Source organism: Rhinatrema bivittatum, chromosome 2, assembly GCF_901001135.1.
Source record: "Rhinatrema bivittatum chromosome 2, aRhiBiv1.1, whole genome shotgun sequence".
Taxonomy (NCBI): domain Eukaryota; kingdom Metazoa; phylum Chordata; class Amphibia; order Gymnophiona; family Rhinatrematidae; genus Rhinatrema; species Rhinatrema bivittatum.
In genome coordinates, this window is record NC_042616.1 from 428,012,434 (window position 1) to 428,032,641 (window position 20,208).

The 20,208-nt window shown below is 42.6% G+C and overlaps 1 protein-coding gene across 3 annotated transcripts in view; it reads left to right on the forward strand.

Moving 5' to 3' along the window:
- FAM234B (family with sequence similarity 234 member B) overlaps window positions 1-19,885 on the forward strand; it is a 95,821-nt gene extending 75,936 nt beyond the window's left edge. For 2 of the 3 annotated variants that reach the window (XM_029590283.1, XM_029590284.1), the window contains exons 12-13: window positions 12,888-13,114; window positions 16,497-19,885. In XM_029590283.1, coding sequence (XP_029446143.1) covers window positions 12,888-13,114; window positions 16,497-16,502 — 233 coding nt within the window. In that variant the 3' untranslated portion in view covers window positions 16,503-19,885. The remainder of the gene's footprint in view (window positions 1-12,887; window positions 13,115-16,496) is intronic. The other variant, XM_029590285.1, reaches the window with a different exon arrangement.
- Window positions 19,886-20,208: the final 323 nt, after the last annotated feature.

A 20,208-nucleotide genomic window follows, 5' to 3' on the forward strand; every position in this document is an offset into this window, starting at 1 on the left:
GTTTGGGTTGACTTATCCATTCCCTCAACAGGTGGGTTTAGAAGTGCATGTTTAGGGTCCAATACCACTCTGTCCCCCACTCGAGTATCCAACCACCCACGAATCTGGTCCACCTTTGGGCAATACCACCAAATATGAGAATAAGAACCCACCTGGCCACAGTTCCGCCAACATTTATCCGTTACATGAGGAAACATGGCATGCAATTTAACTGGGGGTCAAGTGCCAGCGATAGAGCAATTTAAAGCAATGCTCCTGTTTTTCTGCAGAGATAGAGCTTTTCGCTACCCTAAAAAAACACTACATCCTCGCTAAGAATGTCTCCTAAATCCTGTGACCATGCTGCAATGTGTGAAATTTTGCCCGCATGTTCACAATATGATTCAAACAAGGACTTAGATGCGCCCGTAAAGTCAAAAAATGGTGAGCCTGGGCAAAGCTTAAAAAATGCTGCTCACAGTCTTTATATTTACCCTGAAAATCAGCTAAAGTCATCATTGCACCCTCCTTCCAGAGGTGTCCGATACAGGCAATACCCCGGTCAGCCCATATAGAGAAAGTTTGTGATTCCATGTCCGCCAGGAAACAAGTATTATGAAAAAGGTAGGAAAGCTGGAAATATTTAAAAGGGCCCACCAATTTTGCCTTCCACTGATTCCAAATTTTGAGCGTATTTCCTAACGCCAGCAATAAATACTTAACGGGTCTCCATGTCTGTTTGGGCTGCCACATGAGAGCCTGTAACAGCATCCCACCCAACCATTGCTTGGTCCAGATAGACCCGTTGCTTAAGATCCGTCTGATAATAGGCATCTACTAGGGCCCGAAGTTGCGTTGCTCCAAAATACCATTGCAGGTTAGGGACGCCCCCTCCCCCATTTTTTCTGGGAAGATATAGAACTGCCCTAGCAATGCGGGGTGGCCTTTTTTTCCAAATGTAATCAAAGATTTTTTTTCTGCCATGTCTTCAGCATGGCGATGGAGATGTGAATGGGTAATGTGGAGAAAAAAATACAGTAAGCAATTAAAACATTCATCTTTATAACTGCTATTTGACCCGCCCAGGAAAAATGTTCCCTACTCCAGTTATTAAGATCCTTCTCGATTTTCTTCCATAAAGGGATATAATTAAGCTGATATAGTTCAGAGAGATTGGAGCTAATCTGAACCCCCAAATATTTAATGGACTGCTTAGCCCAGCAAAATGGAAAGGTTTTGGTTATGCGAGTTACCTCCTCTTGTGATAGGTTTATATTTAAAAGCTCAGATTTATCATAATTCACTGTAAAGCCAGCTGCTCTGTGAAAACAATCTATCTCATCCACTACTGCCATCAACGAGCTGTATGGCTCGGAGAGGGTAAATAGAATATCGTCCACGAAGAGTGAGAGTTAAGATGTAAGTCCGCAACCGCCACTCCTAGGATACGCTCTGCGTTACGCACCCTGGTTGCAAATAGCTCCAGAAAGAGAGCGAATAACATTGGAGACAATGGGCACCCTTGTCTACTTCCTTGTTGAAGCTGGAGCCATAGCCCCCATTTACCTTTACCCTAGCTTTAGGCAATTCATATAACTTGGCTACCCATCGCAGGAAAAAAACCCCAAAACACATTTTCTGCAGTACTTTAAACAAAAATGGCCAGTGGATAAGGTCAAAGGCCTTTTCAGCATCTATGCCTAATAAAACGGAGGGAATGTGATTACCTTTCACCCAATCTATAATATCAACCACCTTGCGGATATTATCGCTAGCCATTCTCACGGGGATGAAGCCCACTTGATCGTTATGTACCAGGTTAGGTTAAACTGCCTGTGTTCTCTCCGCCAATATTCGCGCCAGTATCTTAAGATCTAGGTTGATCAAAGATATAGATCGATATGACCCACATATAGCTGGATCCCTCCATGCCTTAGCCAGTACAGTAATTCCCGCTACATTAGCATGGTTCGCAAAGGAGCTATCCCCCCTCAGGGAATTGAACATTTCCATCAAAGGTGCCGAAATTACATGGGCTAATTTTTTATAATAAGCCCCTGACAGGCTTTCCAATCCTGGGGCCTTGCCATGCTTCAGCAATTTTATGGCGTATAGTTCCTCTGACTCCTGTACGGGGCTGTCTAAAAGAGCCTGCTGTTCTGATGTGAGCGAACTAAGAGATACCGTCTCTAAATATTAGTTAATATCTGCCTCCCAAATTGAGTCTTCTGCCTTGTGTAATGACGCATAGAAATCAGTAAAACACTGGTGTATGTCTTCTGAGGACGTGAGCACAGAACCATTGGAGTTTTTAATTTTGGAGATATTATTTTGGACTAATACTATGCGAAGGCGCCTGGCTAGAAGACAACCCGCCTTATTTATTTATTTATTATTTTTTATATACCGACATTCGATCTCAATCTAAAGTTTTGTACCTGAGGCAATTGAGGGTAAAGTGACTTGCCCAAGGACTCGAACCCTGGTCTCCTGGTTCATAGTCCACTGCTCTAACCACTAGGCTATTCCCCCTCCCTTCTTCATAAAAGTGCTGTTTGGTACCTCTAATGCATGGACAATCGCCTCATCTAGGGTCTGAAGGGCAGACCTGGCAGTGTTCAACTGGCGGTAGATTTTTGGGCATTGTGAGGATTGATGGTGTTGTGTAAGCTGGGCTATTTCTGCAGATAATTTTGCTCGTCTCTCCCCCTTCTGTTTTTTACAGTAAGCTGCTTGGGAGATAAGTAATCCCCTAGCAATAGCTTTAGAGCATTCCCAGATTATTGGGGAGGAGGGAGTAGGGTGGTATTTAGCTTAAAATAATCTTGAAGCCCCTCCTCCAAGCAAGTCAGGAAATTAGTATCTTTTAATAATGCCTCATTTAGTCTCCAGAATCTTTGTCCAGGGTGAGGAGATGCTAATTGCACCTCCAGCCAGAAAGGCACATGATCTTTCTAGGTAATGGACTCCATGCTCACTTTAGTCACTCTTTTCTGTAATTGGGGGTCAACCAGAAAATAATCAATTTGGGAGTAAAATCGGTGTGCATGAGAGTAGTAGGAGTAGCTACGTGATTTAGGATGCCTTTGCTGCCATATATCTTTCAAATCCCACCTTGTTATCAGTGCCTTAAGGAAACTGTGGGCTTGCCTCAAAGTGATAGATCCTTGCAAGGAACTATCCAGGAAAGGATTATATGTTAAATTAAAGCCCCCCCTCCCCAATATTAATAGACCTTCAGCATGTTTTACCAGTAAAGCATCCATGGCCATTCCCGTTGGCAGAAGAGCGCCTCTTGGGGGTGTTGTTTTTGCGACCAGATGGCCCCTAAAGGTAAGTCTCTTCTTTTCCTCTGATCTATCGTCTCGCAGTTGTGGAGCTCTGCTCTTTTCATCAGTCTTTTTTTATAATCTATGTCTGTTCTGACTTTGCCTGCGCCAGGGTCACTTTTCTCTCTACTGGTTAATAGGCAGCACAGTAAGTTTTTCTCCTTTCTCTGCAGTCTATTTCCAGTATGTCTCGTTCTCAGTGGCTGCTGGGCACCGACCGCTCAACAGGTATTTTTTGTGATGGTGTAGTCCGGTTTTTGCCAGTGCCCTCAGTGACCGCAGACCATGTCCCTCATGGGGGCCTGGGAGCATCGTACGATGTCCAGGAGGTGTCGTTTTTTGCGACCAGATGACCCCCTAAATGTAAGATAAGATGGAAAAAAACTTTGGTTCCAAGAAATCTGAACCTTCGACTCTGGCTTCAGGGGCATTGAATCTGAGATACTGCGGGGAACCCATGGACCCTGAGCCTTTGCAGTTCACTCCCCCCCTCCCCCCCCCCCCCCAGGTCTGCTCTGGAAAGAGGGGCCGGGGATTGGCCAACATCGGTGTCGTCGCGCTCCAGAACGTCAGGATCAACTCCGTCCTCCTTGGCACCGGGGAAAGGCCAGGCCAAGTACCGAGAGAAGTCACGGAAGCATCGTCACCAGTAACCGGGCTTGGATCAGCATCAGCACAGCTGTGATGCTCCCGAAGTGACCCTGCGGAGAGAAGGCGCCATCCGCCATTGAACCCGAGAGTCCCAGGCTTTCCCCACCAATTCCGGTTCTGGGCACCAATCTCCCTCAGTGCTCTGAGAAAGATCTGGTGAAGGCTCCCCCTCCTCTGTCCATTTTTACTACAGCAGACTTCCAAGAGGAGTTAGATCATACGGTCCAATTGGAAGTGGTCCAAGCCCTTCAGGCCATTGAGCCGCCGGCCCTGCTGGTGCTTCCACCGGTGCTGGAGCCTGCACCCTTGATGAGGCGCTCCAGCAGCAGTGTCAACAATGTCCTTCTTGGCATCCTCTCCATGCAGCCACTGCTGGTACCCGGGGGTCCATCGATGCCCTGGCCGCCACCATTGTCTCCTCCTTCCGGTGCGATTCCCATTTTGGATTCTGAGGAGGAGGAAGGGCCGGTACAGCCCGTGGCACCGCCGAGGCCCATGGTTCCACGACCGGTGTTCCCCGGTCCAGTTCTGGGTCCTTCGGGGGCCTCAGTGCCCAAACTGAGGGGCCTAGGTAGGTAGGGGCCCTCCACTGGTGTCTGTGGGTGATCTCAGTGAAGAAGATGCCCCATATGACCCATGGGGGGGGGATGATACCTCTGAATCCTCGTCTGATGACTCTAAGGATCTTCCCTTAGACCCATCTCCTCTGGAGGGGCAGTGCCGGTCCCTACATGAGGACTTGACCTTTGTGGGATTTGTCCAGGCCATGGCAGAAACCATTCTGTTCCAACTTCTGACAGAAGATGATGCCAGGCATAAGATGCTGGAGGTTCTCTAGTTTGATGATGCCCCTAAGGAAGTGGTGGCTGTTCCCGTATATGACATCTTCAAGGAGCTACTCCTTAGAATTTGAGAGCACCCCATCTCTGTGCCTCCGGTTAAATAGGAAGGCTGATGCTGTCTGTCTGGTACAGCAGGCCTTGTGTTTTGAGAGGCATCAACTCCAACATCAGTCTGATGTGATGGAGTCTGCACTCAAGAAGGCCAAGTGTTCTTGTACCCATGCCTCCGTCCCTCTGGGCCAAGAGCATAGAGCATTGGATGTGCTGGACAGGAAGGTATTCCAGGGCACCATGTTGATTGCCCGTATTGCTTCCTACCAGTTGTGTATGATGCAGTACTCTCGGAACCTCAGGAAACAAGTCCAGGAGTTATCAGAGTGTCTGCCCCAGCAGCAACAGGACGCTTTTATGGCTCTTGTCCAGCAAGGCTTGGAATGTGGCAAGCACAAGGTGTGCTCCACCTACGACGTGTTCAAAATGTTTGCTAGGGTGGCAGCGGAGGCCCAGGAGAAGCTTGCGGATCTCCCATGCCTTGGCAAGAACCTTTTCGGTGACAAAGTGAGAGATGCTGAGCTCAGTTGAAGGATTACCATGAGACCCTCCAGCATCTGTTGGCCAGTACATTGGACCCAATTTTTAATTTAACTTTTAATTTACTATTTTATCTACTTCCTTTCTTTCTTTGGAAATTCTAAAATGTTTAAATGAAAATTTGCTAACCTCTGTAAATCGATTTGATATGCTCGCATGAAAATTCGGTAAATAAAGATTATTAAATAAATCTACCAGGAAGTCCTTGCCACAGAACTCGCGGAGGTCTTTTATCGCCAGAGGAAATATTAGCCTCCGGCCTCCCGTGCCTATGCTCAACGTGTGAGTTCTAGGTGCCGCCTCACACAGCAGCGGACCCCTTAGGTCTCACTTGGTGCCCCAGCCGAACCCTGCTACGGGGTTTTGACTGGCTATGGGGGAGCATAAGCCAGTTGGTACCTTCGACACTGACTGGCTTATGCAGTTCTTCATGGACCGCTGGTCCAGTGTCACCTTGAACCGGTGGGTCGTATCCATCGTTCATCAAGGGTATTGACTCAACTTTCTGGGTGTTCCCGTGGACACTCCCCCATGTGCCCCTCTTGGGGTCGGTCCTTGCATCAGGAAATACTCTTGACTGAGCTCTCCACCCTCATAAGGACCGGAGTAGTTGAACCCGTCCCGATGCTGCAGCAAAGAAGAGGGTTCTGTTCTTGCTATTTTCTGATTTGAACTGGTTTCTAAAAAGCGAAAGGTTCAACATGGTCTCTTGGCACACTGATTCCCCTCTTGCAAGGAGGGGATTGGCTTTGCTTCCTCAATCTCAAGGACTCATATGCCCACATCAAAATTTTCCCCAGCGACAGGAAGTATCTTCAGTTTGTCGTGGGCAAGAAGCATTTCCAACACAAGGAGTTGCCATTCGGCCTTGCCTCGGCCCCCCATTTCTTCACCAAGTACTTGGCAGCAGTGGGACCGCACCTCCACCATCTAAGGGTGCTGGTATTCCTCTACTTGGATGACTGGCTGGTCAAGAGTGCCACCCAGGATGGGGCACTTCGGTCTCTGTACTTGACCATTCAATTATCCGAAGTCCCATCTGACCCCCATCGCTGCAGTTGAGCTTCATCTGCGCCTATCTGAACACAGCTCAGGCCAGAGCATATCTTCCCTGCAATTGGGCGCTCACACTGGTATCCCTTAAAGATCTGGTTCGCTGGAGCCGGCAGGTCTCCGCCCATCTCATGCTCCACCTTCTGGGTCACATGGCAACCACTGTCTACGTTACGCCTTTGGCTCGCTTGCATATGCGCAGGACTCAATGGACCCTGCGATCCCAGTGGCGGCAAGCCACCCAGGACCTCCATGTATGCATCTGCATTACTCCACCGCTTCAGGCTTCCTTATCTTGGTGGGAGAGCCTGCCCAATTTGGAAGGGGGGTTTCTTTTCAGTCTCCCCCTTCCCAGATTGTACTTACCACAGATGTGTCGCCCTGGGGTGGGACACCCATGTGGAGGGCCTCCGCACACTGGGTCTGTGGTCTGCTTAGGAAGCTCAGTGCCAGATCAACGTCCTGGAGCTTCGAGCAACTTGCTACATGCTTTGGGCATTCCAGGATTGCTTGTCCAACAAGGCAGTCCTGATCCTGACGGAAATTAGGTGGCAATGTGGTACATCATCAAACAGGGAGGTACGGAATCGTTCCTCCTGCGTTAGGAAGTGGTTCAGATTTGGTCATGGGCTCGGTCTCAGGAAATGCTGCTTCGAGCTGCGTACCTCACGAGGACGGAGAACTGTGGTGGTGGACTGCTTCAGTCGGGCTTTCCGACCTAACAAGTGGTCCCTGAATTCAGCAGTGGCGAACCGGATCTTCCGTCTCCTGGGACCTCCAGATATGGATCTCTTTGATTCCCTCTGCAACAGCAAGGTGAACCAATTCTGCTCCCTGTATAGGGAGGGTCCAAGAAAGCAAAGAGGTAGGCGATCTATGATACCGTCAGGTGAACACAAAAGGAATAGATGCCGTAATCTTTTTCAAATACTTTATTGATGCAGAGACGTTCCAGATAAATTGCCCGACTCTGGCCGAGTTTCGCGGCTTTCTAGCCGCTGCCTCAGGGGCTACAAATAAACAATCAGTATTGAGCAAATAAATATCTCACAATTGAGCAAATAAATATCTCACTAAATTAGCATTTTAAAAATGGCCACCAAAACGCGGTTTACACTAGTTGAATAGCGAAGACTGTGGTTCATATGCAAATTTAAGTCTAGACACATTTTTAAATAGCAGTACTTTTAAGTTTTTTGTACCATTAATAGTTAGCCACTATTATAATTAATAGCATATTCCGATTTTTATTTTTAGCGGTAGCTTATCATTAAGTGAGTATTCATATAGACCCATTAATTGGTATAATAATTATGTTTATAAATATTCACTGAGACAAAGTTTACACTAGCCAGACAGTAGAGATTGCGCTTAGCATTACTACTTTGAGTTTTAAGTCATTTGTTTTTTGCAATTAGCCATGACTGATTTACATGAGAAATGAATCCCACAATATAATACACATTTATTCTATTTTGATCTGTATAAAAAAATTTTTTCATGAATGAATTGGCAGTTTAGAAATTGTTATGGAGACACAGCTTGCTTTAGATATCCGGTAGAAACTATGGTTTGCTATACAGAGTTGCGTTGAATTTTATCTTTTTCATAATTTTTCCATTACATATTTTGATCTTATACATCATTAGCAGTTCAGCTGTCATGAATTTTATTTTTAGTCAGAACATCCTCTGATGTTAGAAACACTCTCTAGTTGAATTTTTATTGAATTTTTATATAATTAATTTTTATATATTATATATTTTTTGTGTAATAGTTTTTTATATAATTAATTTTTCACAATAGTTTTTCTATTTGGTGTGTTGGTTTGGTTATTTTAATATCATATTTTTAGATATGCATATGTGGTAGGTTGTTGTATGAAATGTATTAAGTTTTTTGTGAAATTGACACATGTTGCAATGGTGGTTATTTCTCTTTTAGTTGTTTTATCATCGTTGGCACATTATCTGATCTGAGTGGATCAAACATTATTAATGATTTGAATTTTGGAGGTAAAGTATTGTCTAAAGGTTATTGTCTAACGTCACTGTTATTTATTTATGTATTTATTTCTATGTGTATCTATTTATTTTAACTTTTTTATTGAAATTCATTAGTTTGATTTTAAATTTAGATCTTTATAATGTTTAAAAAAGATGTTTATTGATTTATATAAATTTCTTTTTAATATTTATAAGATCTTAATAATATATCTATTGTGAGATATTTATTTGCTCAATACTGATTGTTTATTTGTAGCCCCTGAGGCAGCGGCTAGAAAGCCGCGAAACTCGGCCAGAGTCGGGCAATTTATCTGGAACGTCTCTGCATCAATAAAGTATTTGAAAAAGATTACGGCATCTATTCCTTTTGTGTTCCCCTGTATAGGGAGGACAGCAGACCAGCCACAGATGCTTTTGCCTGCCATTGGGGCAGGGGCCTGCTGTACGCATATCCTCCATTTCCTCTGGTGATGAAGACCCTACTGAAGCTCTGGCAGGACAAGGGAACCATGATCCTCATAGCCCCTCATTGGCCAAGGCAGAACTGGTTCCCGCTCCTGCAGGATCTCTCTATCAGGGACCCAATCGGTCTGGGGACCTCTTCCGACCTTGTCATGCAGCATTTATTTATTTATTTATTTATTTTATGTATTTATCCACATTTATTAATCACTTTCCAGATAAAATTTTATCGCCCAAAGCAATGTAGAAAACAAAAATACAAGAATAATCATAACATAAAATGCTGAAAACCACACACAATTCAAACAAAAACATACATAAAATGCAGCAAGTTAAAATTATCTCTATTTTCTAGTAAACTAGGTGAGCCACTTCTCTCCTCATTATGATTAATACATCTTAGAACTTGTAAATATAAACCAGATTTTTCGTTTTTTTCTAAATTTTAACAAATTGATTTCTTCCCTCACCTCCTTAGGAAGAGTAGTCCAAATATTTGGAATGGCATTTACAAATGACCTTTGACCCAAGCGCAAATGCTTAAAATTTCTAACTGGAGGGAGTTGAACGTAAATTTCTTTTTGGGACGTTCCACCCCAAAGTTCCCTTTAAAGAAGGAGAGCCCATGTCATTGAAAACTTTAAATGCCAAAACCAAGTTCTTAAATACAGATTTGACTATAACAGTAACCAATGTAATTCATACAATAATGGTTCAACAGCACTTCTTCGAGATTTCCACAGGATGATTCTTGCTGCGGTATTTTCAATCACTTGTAATTTACGAATAGACTTACTTGGGAAGCTCATAAAAATTGCAATGCAATAATCTAATGAAGATCAGGGCAGGCTGCACCATCACAACCTTGCAGGTCCTTGACCTGTTGGAAGATGTTTCTCGGGTCCTGGTAGCCTCCAGGAAGCCTTCCATCAGAAAGTCACATGGCCTGAAGTGGAGGAGGTTTACCGTGTGGTGTGAGAGTCAAGGGGTGGATCTGTTCTCCTGCTTTACACCGAAACTGCTGGACTGTCTGCTGCATCTGTTGGATGCTGGCTTAAAAACTAACTCTGTCAGGATACACCTGAGTTCCATCGGTGCCTACCATAAGGGGGTGGATGGTTCGCCCATCTCTGTGTAACCCATAGTGAGGCGCTTTATGCAGGGTCTGCTTCAATTAAAGCCTCCTCTGCGTCGTCCTGCTGTGTCCTGGGACCTTAATGTGGTGTTGGCTCAACCCATTGAAGGATCCTTTCGAGCCACTGCGCACCTGTGACCTGAAGTACCTGACCTTGGAAGGTCATGTTTTTGGTCGCAGTCACTTCGGTCAACAGGGTCAGTGACCTTCAGGTGTTGGTGACGTATCCACCATACACGGAAGTTCTTTCATGATAGGGTGGTTCTCCGTACACACCATAAATTCCTGCCTTGGTTGGTGACGGATTTCCATCTAAACCAGTCAATCGTCCTGCCCACCTTTTTTCCCAAGCCTCATTCGCACCTGGGCAAACGGGCACTGCACAGCTTGGATTGCAAGAGAGCCTTGTCCTTCTACCTGGAGCAGACAGTAGGCCACAGGCAGTCCACGCAGCTCTTCATCTCGTTTGATAAAAAAAAAAAAGATTGGGAATTGCAGTTGCAAAGCAAACCCTAACTGGCTGGCCAATTTATTTATTTATTTATTTATTTAATATACCATCATTCAGTCGACCCATCATAACGGTTTAAAAATGTAACAGCATTAGTTGATACTTTTTTTTTTTAATTCTATATACTGAAATAATTGTATTACAATAATAATAAAGATAACAATTATTCAGTAAAAGTAAAATTAAAAATAAAAACATATTAAAATAATATTAAGGTCGAGGGAGGTCATAACAATATATCATATTGTTTCAGATTTTATCTTGTTGTGAATCCTGAAATGCTTTAGTGAATAATCAGGTTTTCAAGTTAGATCTGAATAACTTGGGGTTCGGCTCTGTGCGTAAGGAGACCGTAATGAGTTCCAGAATTTGGGGTCTGCTATAGAAATAGCTCTGTTTTGTATGTCGCATAATTGAGCCGTTCTTATTGAAGGAATTGTTAGGAGGCCTTGACCGGTGGAGCGAAGATTCCTCTCTGGGATATGAAGCCTGATTGCTGCGTTTAGCCAGCCTGTTTGCTCATCGTTAATGATCTTATGTAGTAAACATAGTACTTTAAATTCAATGCGCTGTTTTATTGGGAGTCAATGTAGAGATATCGGTATGGGGGTAATGTGTTAAATTTTCTTTTTCCCTGTCAATAGTCTTGCCACTGAGTTCTGTAGAACCTGTAAGGGACGCAGGGTAGAGGCGGGCAGACAGAGTAGAATGGAATTGCAATAAGTCAGTATTGGCAAAGATTAGCAGTTGTAATACAGTTTTGAAGTCATTTACAGACAACAGAGGTTTTAGACGTCTTAGAGTTAATAGTTTATGGTAAGCGTCTTTTACTTTTAAGGCAGTATGTTTTTTCAAATTGAGTTCAGTATCAAAAAAGATTCCTAGGTCTCTGGTGAAAGTTGTTAGTCCAATTTCGGTCTGAGTATTGACAACGTTGAGCGATGGGAGTTTGTCCATAACCATTTTTCTATTCATTTTTTATCCATATGCATCTCCTTCTGTTTTGCGCAAGGTGGACTGCAGCTTGGGGGCCATGTCAAGGCTCATTCTGTCAGAGCCATGGCGGCTTTGGTGGCCCACCTAAGGGCGGTCCATGTGTCTGAGATCTGCAAGGCGGCAACTTGGAGTTCCCTCCACACTTTCCCTGCCCACTACTGCTTGGGCAGGGATGCAGAAACAATAGCAGCTTAGGCCAGTCTGTCCTCCGGAATCTCTTCCAGCTGTAGAACCCAACTCTTCCTGCCTAGGGCCCTTTTTTTGGGTTCAGGCCATCTCCCTCTGTTCCCAGCAGCACCTCTGTTATTGTGCCCATTGGCATGTGGTTAGGTGTTTGTTGGTCATTTGTCTTTGGGGGACAGCCTGTAGCTAGGGATTCACCATTGTGTGAGAACTACCATCCTGCTTGTCCTCAGAGAAAGCAGATTTGCTTACCTGTAATCCACTAAGATTTCCAGATCAGCAGAATAGAAATCGGAGAGATAGATAAATAAATAGATAAATAAATAAAGCAGAGTTGCTTACCTGCAACAGGTGTTCTCCTAAGACAGCAGGATGTTAGTCCTCACGAAACCCTCCCGCCACCCCACGGAGTTGGGTTTCTCCTATGTTTTTGGTTTTATTTTATCGAAATTCTATGTTACAAGATTGAAGGGGGGACCCCGCGTGGACATGTGGATAGTGACATGCTGGGTGTACTCAGTGTGCTAGTCAAAGATTTTAGAAACTTTGACAAGTTTTCCGTGCCGGGCTCCATCTGATGCTGTCACCCATGTGTGAGGACTAAAATCTTAGGAGAACACCTGTTACAGGTAAGTAACTCTGTTTTATTTATTTATTTATCTAACCGATTTCTATTCTGCTGATCCGGAAATCTCAGTGGATTGCAGCTTCACATACATAGTTATACAACAATAAGACTGCTTCTCTGCTCGTGTGTGACAGTTCCTGTGTTGTAGCAGTCCTATGGTTTCCTTCAGTTCCTCTTTGTGTGCACATCAAATATGATTCTCCTGCAGCCCAGAGGTTTATTTCTGAGGAATTATTTTCTTCCTAATCATTGGTGGCTCTACTAACAACTACCCTATAGTTTTCCCTGATCGGAGTTTTGGCAGTTTTTGTGTTTATTTTCATCACAGTTTTTTTCCCCCAGTGAGGTGGCTGCTGGTAACTGCATTCTCCATTTCTCATTATTAATTAGAACTCTCCTGTGTCCTAGTTGACTGAGGTTTCATTAATAACTTGTAATGTGTTCTCTGTTTAACAGAAGTTTTACTAGACACTAAATTAACCAATTTGCTCGCCCTTCTTATTTTTGTTTTGTTTTACCAGTTGGAGTTAATGAGGCTCAGAAAAATGCATTTTATGTTACTATGACAACAGAGCAGGTCCATGGAGCCTCTCAAACCCAACCCAAGCCTTTGTTGGTTAGCAAGCTGGGCTTAAGATGGGCCTTGGCCCATAGTCGCGCGGAGGCGCTTGAAAAGACACCTCTCAAAACTAACGTGGGAGAAGTGAAGAGATTTCTTTCCAGGCTGAAATTCATCAGTCCTTTGAAGGTGAGAACCTTTTTGGTCAGTTTTTGGGATGTAATCTCTGACTTGGGGTGCACTTGCTGTCTATGGCCCCTGGCTGAAGAATCGTCACTGCAGTGGTCAGTTTGATAAAACAATGTGGGGGGGGATGGGGGGATCCTGAAGCCCTGAAGCCCTGAGTGGTGGCAAACTAAGGCATGTTGGCACCACAAAATCAGTGGAGGCTGATTCCTGTTGAGTTGGAATCCTAGAAAAAGCCAGGTGAAATGAATAATTATTTTTAAAGTTCATGCTAAAGTTAAGATGCACTACAATAATCAGTCTTTGGAAGACAAAGAAGTCCTCAGTGTTGCGAGGGTTATAGAAACATAGAAATGACGGCAGAAGAAGACCACACGGTCCATCCAGTCTGCCCAGCAAGTTTCACCCTTTTTTTTTTTTTTCTCATACTTATCCGTTACTCTTGGTTCTTAGTAACCTTTTGGTTCTATTTCCCTTCCACCCCCACCATTAATGAGAGAGCAGTGTTGGAACTGCATCTAAATGAAATATCTAGCTTAATTAATTAGGGATAGTAACCGCCGCAATAAGCAAGCTACACCCATGCTTATTTGTTTACCCAGACTAAATAATCCAGTCCTTGTTGGTTGTTATCTGTATATAGATCCACTTTTCTTCATTCCCCCCTGCCGTTGAAGCAGAGAGCTATGCTGGATATGCATTGAAAGTGAAGTATCAGACTTTCTCCCCTGCCGTTGAAGCAGAGAGCTATGCTGGATATGCTTGAAGTATGGTTATCGGCCATGAGAAAATCCCACTACTGCACAAAGTTTTAGAGATGAGAGAAGCTGTTGGGGTAGAGTAGCTTAGAAACTTCCCAGTGTTTGCCCCTTCCTACCATAGAACATGTCTATAGATGAACATGTTTCACTAGTCCATCTGGTTTGCCTCCTTTTGCAATGCCGTAGATCCCAGTTGATCTCTGGCTTTCCTTTCACTTTGCATCTAAGGATCCTTCACGCTTATCCCCACCCCTTCTTGAATTCTGTTACTATTTTCACCTCCACTGATGCATCCACCACCCTTACCCTAAAGACGTTTTTTTTATTATTTATTTTTATTTTATGTCCTGACAGTTTCCTCCTGCTTTCTTTGGACTTCCAGCTCAATCCAGGCTACAGTACCATGAGCCTTCATATATAACTACCTGAGGTATTTTAGCCTATTTATAACCAGCAACTCTCCTTAACCATTGCCGTGATGGCCCTTTGGCTGGGGGTCACAGTCTGTGGCTCTCCCTAGGACCCAGTACATGTGCACCTTCAGTCCAGCCACATGATGTCTTGTGATTTCTTCCCCTGCGGAAGCTGTGAATCACCTCTGCAGCATCCCCAGGAATTAAACCTGATCCTCTGCACAGCAGAGCATTGCACTGCCAGCAAGCCCCACTGGGCCAATTCAAGAAATATTTCCTGAGTTTTTTCCCATTTTCAGCTTTTGCTTGAGGAGGTTGCATTTCAACCAATGATTATGCAGCAAAGCAATAAGATGGCCTGAAGATCAATCTAGATTTCTAGTTACATCATTTTTAAACTGAAAAATGACTTGAATCTGTTAGATTTTTTGTTATATCTACTGTACCTTATCCTACTTACTGATGTGCATAAATGTCTTGTATACTCTTAGGACTTGATATTGAAAGATAAACATTTAAGTAAGTTATCTGGATAAGATTTATCTGGCTAACTTACAAGGGATATTCAGTAGAGATGTGAATCAGAACCAGAATCGGTTCGGATTTCAGTTCCGATTCACATCTCTAATATTCAGCGGCACAGCTGGGACCTGTAGTAAATGACGTGCGTTGTGGCATCCAGAGCACTTCCTGAATAGGGCTCTTCACATTTTATCCAGCTAGTGAATTTTTCCTGCTGGAGAAGTTACACATTCGCATAATTGCAAACCATTTAAAGACTGTTTGGGCAAGTCAGATATCCTCTAAAGCCAGGTACTGCTAACCAGAAAAACCAAGGATCCGTTATGGTAGTCTGGGCTATCAAAAAAGAGCACTCTCTCTCCTCAAAATCAATGTGTCTGACCGGTTTAATCTGAAAATGTATTATAAACCACTCAGGACAATGACTGGTAGTATCCATGTGTATGGGTTTGTAGCACTCAGTCATAATGTAGAATGGACTGCTGTCTCCATGAAAGGAAAGAGTTCATGTTAAAAAGTTGCTGTGCAATCCTTCCAGTTCCATGGATCCAGAATGCTTCTTTGAAATGGCTTCTGTTCTCCTTTGCCTTTCCTGTTTGCTCCCTTGCAGTGTTTTTCCAAGCCCTGTAAGTCTCAGTAATAGCATTTTTTTTTTTCACCAAAGAGCTAAATAGCTATGAGTCCAGTGTTCAAATATATCCGGCTCTCACACTTAGGACAGGATTCATCATTCCTTGCGGAATGATGAACGCGGCGGTAAAGGGTTCTAAACATTATTGCCAGCAGCAGTGCTGCTGGCCTATTTCCCTAATTCCCTCCCTAACTCCTCCCCTCCACCTAATTTGAATGCTACCGCCGCGATAAGGCCGTTAATGCACGATAATGGCCTTTTGTGGGTTGGAAAATAACCCCGTCAGTTAGCCGCAAGGAATGATGAATCCTGGCCTGGGATGGGGATATTCAGCGGCGTGGCTCATACCATTGAAGAGTAGCAGCACCTTTAGGGAATTCTTTATCCTCTTTTTCTGGAAACAAGAGTGCTTGGTGTTGGTGATCAGCAATGAGACTGAGATCAATTTCAGTACTAATTGCACCAGTTTCCAGTTTATAATCCTACCAGAGGCCAGTTTATATTTATTTATTTATTTATTTAGAATTTTTATATACCGGCAATCATGAAAACATATCTTGCTGGTTTACATAAAACAGGAGTGCATTATATACATAAAAACTAGAACTGTGGTGACCGAAGGTACAGTTACATTTAACAAGGGTAGCCGAACTTGGAGAAGGATGAGGATAGGAGAGAATAGAAATGGTTAAACAATATACAATTTAAGTATAGTATACAAAATAAATGTTATATACAAGAGGCATGGTGTTTTAGGAGTCATTGGATTGTGTCATTGGGTTGTGTCCGGAAAAGCTTGCTTGAATAACCAAGTCTTAAGTTTATATATTGAATGTGGTACTATAGCGAATGTATCACGTTACATTTCTCCATTCTCAAATGTCCTTTTTTTTTTTAACATGGAAAGAAAAACTATTTCCTCTCCAGACATTCACTCATTCACTTGGCTTAGGAATTTTTTAGAGCCAAGTCCTATGTGACAACAGCCCATCATTATTCAAAGACTTCTTGTTTCTCTGAGTAATTTTATTATTATTTTTTTCTCTTATCTTGTCCAGTTCTAGGTTATTGGTGTGCTGCCCTGCCTGTACACTAGGCCTCAGAGGTGCTGATAATATCAACAAACATGATGATCAGAAAATCAACAGAAATGGTGCCTGGCATGTAGAGAAATACCGACTTAATGAAAAGTTCTTACTGTACATAGGAGGAATCTGGTGTGGAAGCAGACTGGCTGGATTGAACCACTTTTTACCTTCCCTTCCTGTCTGCATGTTCTGTAAGCTATTTCCTGACCTAGAAACCTCCGAGCAAGAATTTGGGTTACCAACTGGCTTTATATCATCTGGACAGGGTAATCCAGTCCTGGTTTTAACCCCTGTTATTCTATGGATTTGTATTTCTGTTTTTTATTTTTATTTTTTTCTAATAAAGCAGGACTTGCAAGTCTACGGATGCCATTGGATGAAATCAGAACTAGTTGAGCCTAAGCAGGTGACATGCAGCCAATTGGTAATCCTAGTTGAAATGTGAGTGTAATTTTTTTTTTTTTAACATTAATTTATAAACTGTGAAATGTTTGCAGCTTCATGTTGTGAAGTCAGCGTGGTTTTGTGCCTCATGTTCAGAACTGGCACCCGCTCAACAGCGACTGTTACACCGTAAACAACTTCACCACACGGGTCCGAAACCGGGAACTTTGCCCAGCAGCAAGGATTATGGTACAAACACGGACAAACAAAACATTTGCCTTTCTTAACCACAAGCTCATGGAAAATGTATTTTACATGAAATTCTTATTTCCTTCTATCTCTGCCAGTTGTGCTGGGTTTTGCTTCTTGCATTTGTGTGCCAGGTTTTCTGGGTAATTTGTCAAAACTAATTAGTCAGAAATATAACACAATGAGAGATTTATCATTTTCAGGTTTTCTTTGTTTTTTTTTCTTGCTCTTTTATTTTTGTTTTTAAAAATATATTTCCAGGATATTATGTCTGTTAAAAAAAACAAAGAAAACCTGGCCTTTTTGATCTGAGTGTGTATATATAGTGTATATTATGGTATGTAGGAAGTTTGTCCTCTGTGCCCACACAGGAGGGAATATACCTTGCAGGTAGTCTGAGACTTGGCTCTTGGGGCATTGTTTATCATTAGGACTGTACATTGGAAGAGGAGGCCACAGACACCATAAAATCTTTGTTGCCAAACACTGGCTATGCTGCACCTGTCTTGTCAGGAAGGCATGCAGGTGTTCGCCTGAAGAAGGCAGATGTCATGGTCTGAAATGGCATCGGTACAGCCAGATTGTGCAGTCTGCCTTTTCACCACACCAAATGCCCCAGACTTTATTACAGGCCCTCTTCTCTCTTGTGAACATTAAGAAAAAACAAAGCCATGCCCTATTGTCCCACTGGTGTATGTATCTTTTCTTTAACTATGATTATAGATTGTGTGTGAATATATTTATACAAATATTGACTACAGTGGAAAACCATTGTCAAGAGGAGTGGTAGCTGATATAGAATTAAAATGCCTGTAGTCTGATTGAGGTCGTGTTATCACACTATTGAGTTATTTTTCCTTTAATCCAGGGGAGGCCAACTCTCCTCGTGAGCCACAAACAGGCCAGATTTTCAGGCTATCTACAATAAATATACATGAGATAGATTTGCATACAGTAGAGGCAATGCATGCAAAGCTATCTCACACATATTCATTGTGGATATCCTGAAAACCTGGCCCGTTTGTGGCTTTTGAGGACCTATTATAATCTGGCCTAAATTCACACATAAATGTGTATTGCACAGATTATTTCATCTGTGTATGTCATAGCCAAGTCCTGCAGAAAATACTATGGATTGTATATATTAAAAAAAAACAACAAAAAACCCCAGGGGTGGAATTTAGTATATCCTCCCCTAATCTAGGACCTTTCCCTCTCCTTAAGTTTCTTAGAAATAAGTAGTCCACTTCAATTTCTCCTCTCTCTGTTGTGCTTGACATCCTTATTTCCTTAATTAAGATGTTCTTTATTTGGCAAGAAAAATAGATGCTTGTTGTATTTCCTTCTGCCTGTTGCATAGGGTGTGTAAATATTTTTTTGTTTTAAGTAAAGCGAGCAGATTCTTTTAAAAAGGAAATACTAACAATGATTCAGCAACACTCCAGTTGATAGACAAATAGTGTGAAAGAGCTTTTTGACAGCAGAATGTGTGTGGCCCTCAACCAATATATACTCAAGAGTAATGAAGCCCCCCCCCCCCCCCAGGCCGAAAACTGGGTTGCAGAGGTGTTCCAGCACAGCTGGCCTTGAGAGGATGGTTTAAGATGGGGAAATAGTTTAAGTGGACAAGTACATTCATTTCCTTTATCAAACTCCCGAATGGCGTATGTTATGTAAAAAAAAACAAAACCCAAAAAATGTTGCTTCTTCCATTACCTTTTTCTCAACTTTGCGTACATCACAGCATCAAAATAGACTCTCCCTTGTCCTACCACCACCACCACACCTGCACTTTTCTTCCTCTGTCTTTTACTTTAACCTTTGATTGAAAAAAAAAAATGTTTCCATGTTTGCAGATGTTCTGTAAATATTTAGTTAGTATTTTATATTGTATAGGCTGTTGTTATAACACAGAAGTGCTATTCTCCCCCCACAAAAAAAAGTAAAACTTGTATGGTGTTATAACAGATTCTGCTGTATTGTAGCAAATTCTGCAGACATTTTGACCCCGTGTTAGAAGGAGAGACTTGTATACCGTTTATTGTAATGGTATGCACTTGCATTTAGTTTATTAGTAATTTGTCGCTACTATGTGAAAAGCAAAGCACAGAGGATAATTTTTAAAGACCTGCATAAGCCCATATACGTTCATATATGGCCGTGTACAGATCTACCCTTATTTTATAACCTGCAAGTAATATATACACATGGGTTATAAAATACAGGTAAATCTACCCTGCAACATTTGCACGTATGTATAGATAGGCGCAAATAACTCTTTGTTAGATAAGTTTCAAAACGAGCGCTACTTATCAGGCTAAGTAGCACCTTTTGAGACTTGTCTGGCTAACTTACTTGGCCGGATAAATAGCATTGTTTGAGTCTTATTCAGCTAAGTGGCATCGTTTAGAGACCAACACTTATCCAGTTAAGTGGCGCTGAACTGCTAAATACGTATGTGATACAATAAACACACATGATCTTTTTAAAATTATACGTGTAGATATTTTATGTGCAAAAATTAAGTAGGATTTATTTATGGATGTAAGTCAGCAAAATTTCTAACATGCACGCGTAAAAGAAATGATCCTGTTTTTCGATTTCCTTCACCGGTTTGCCCAGTCCATCTCCAGGTCATCAAGACCACCTTGGTTCTTTAGCCTGAACTCCCCCCACCCCCACCCCGTTCACTCAGATCTTCCACCCAGCCAATAGTACTTCGTAAACAAGATTGATATCATTTATGTAAGGTAATTAGCAGATGTAAAATTAAACAAGTGCATTGCTAAATCTACATGTGTAAGTCTCTTTTAAAATAGCAATTTACATGTGTATATATATATTAGTCCCACCCCAGAGTGCCTCTACACATCCCCCTTTTTCTTTACACATGTATATCTGTGCACAGATCCTTATTTGTGCATGTATGTTTGTTTATAAAATAGCATGTACACGAGTATGTGCTATTTGCATGCCTATATGCTCATTACAGACACCAGGCATCTTGAGGCAAAATGTTACAGATGATCTTTGTTCTTGCCGGCTGACT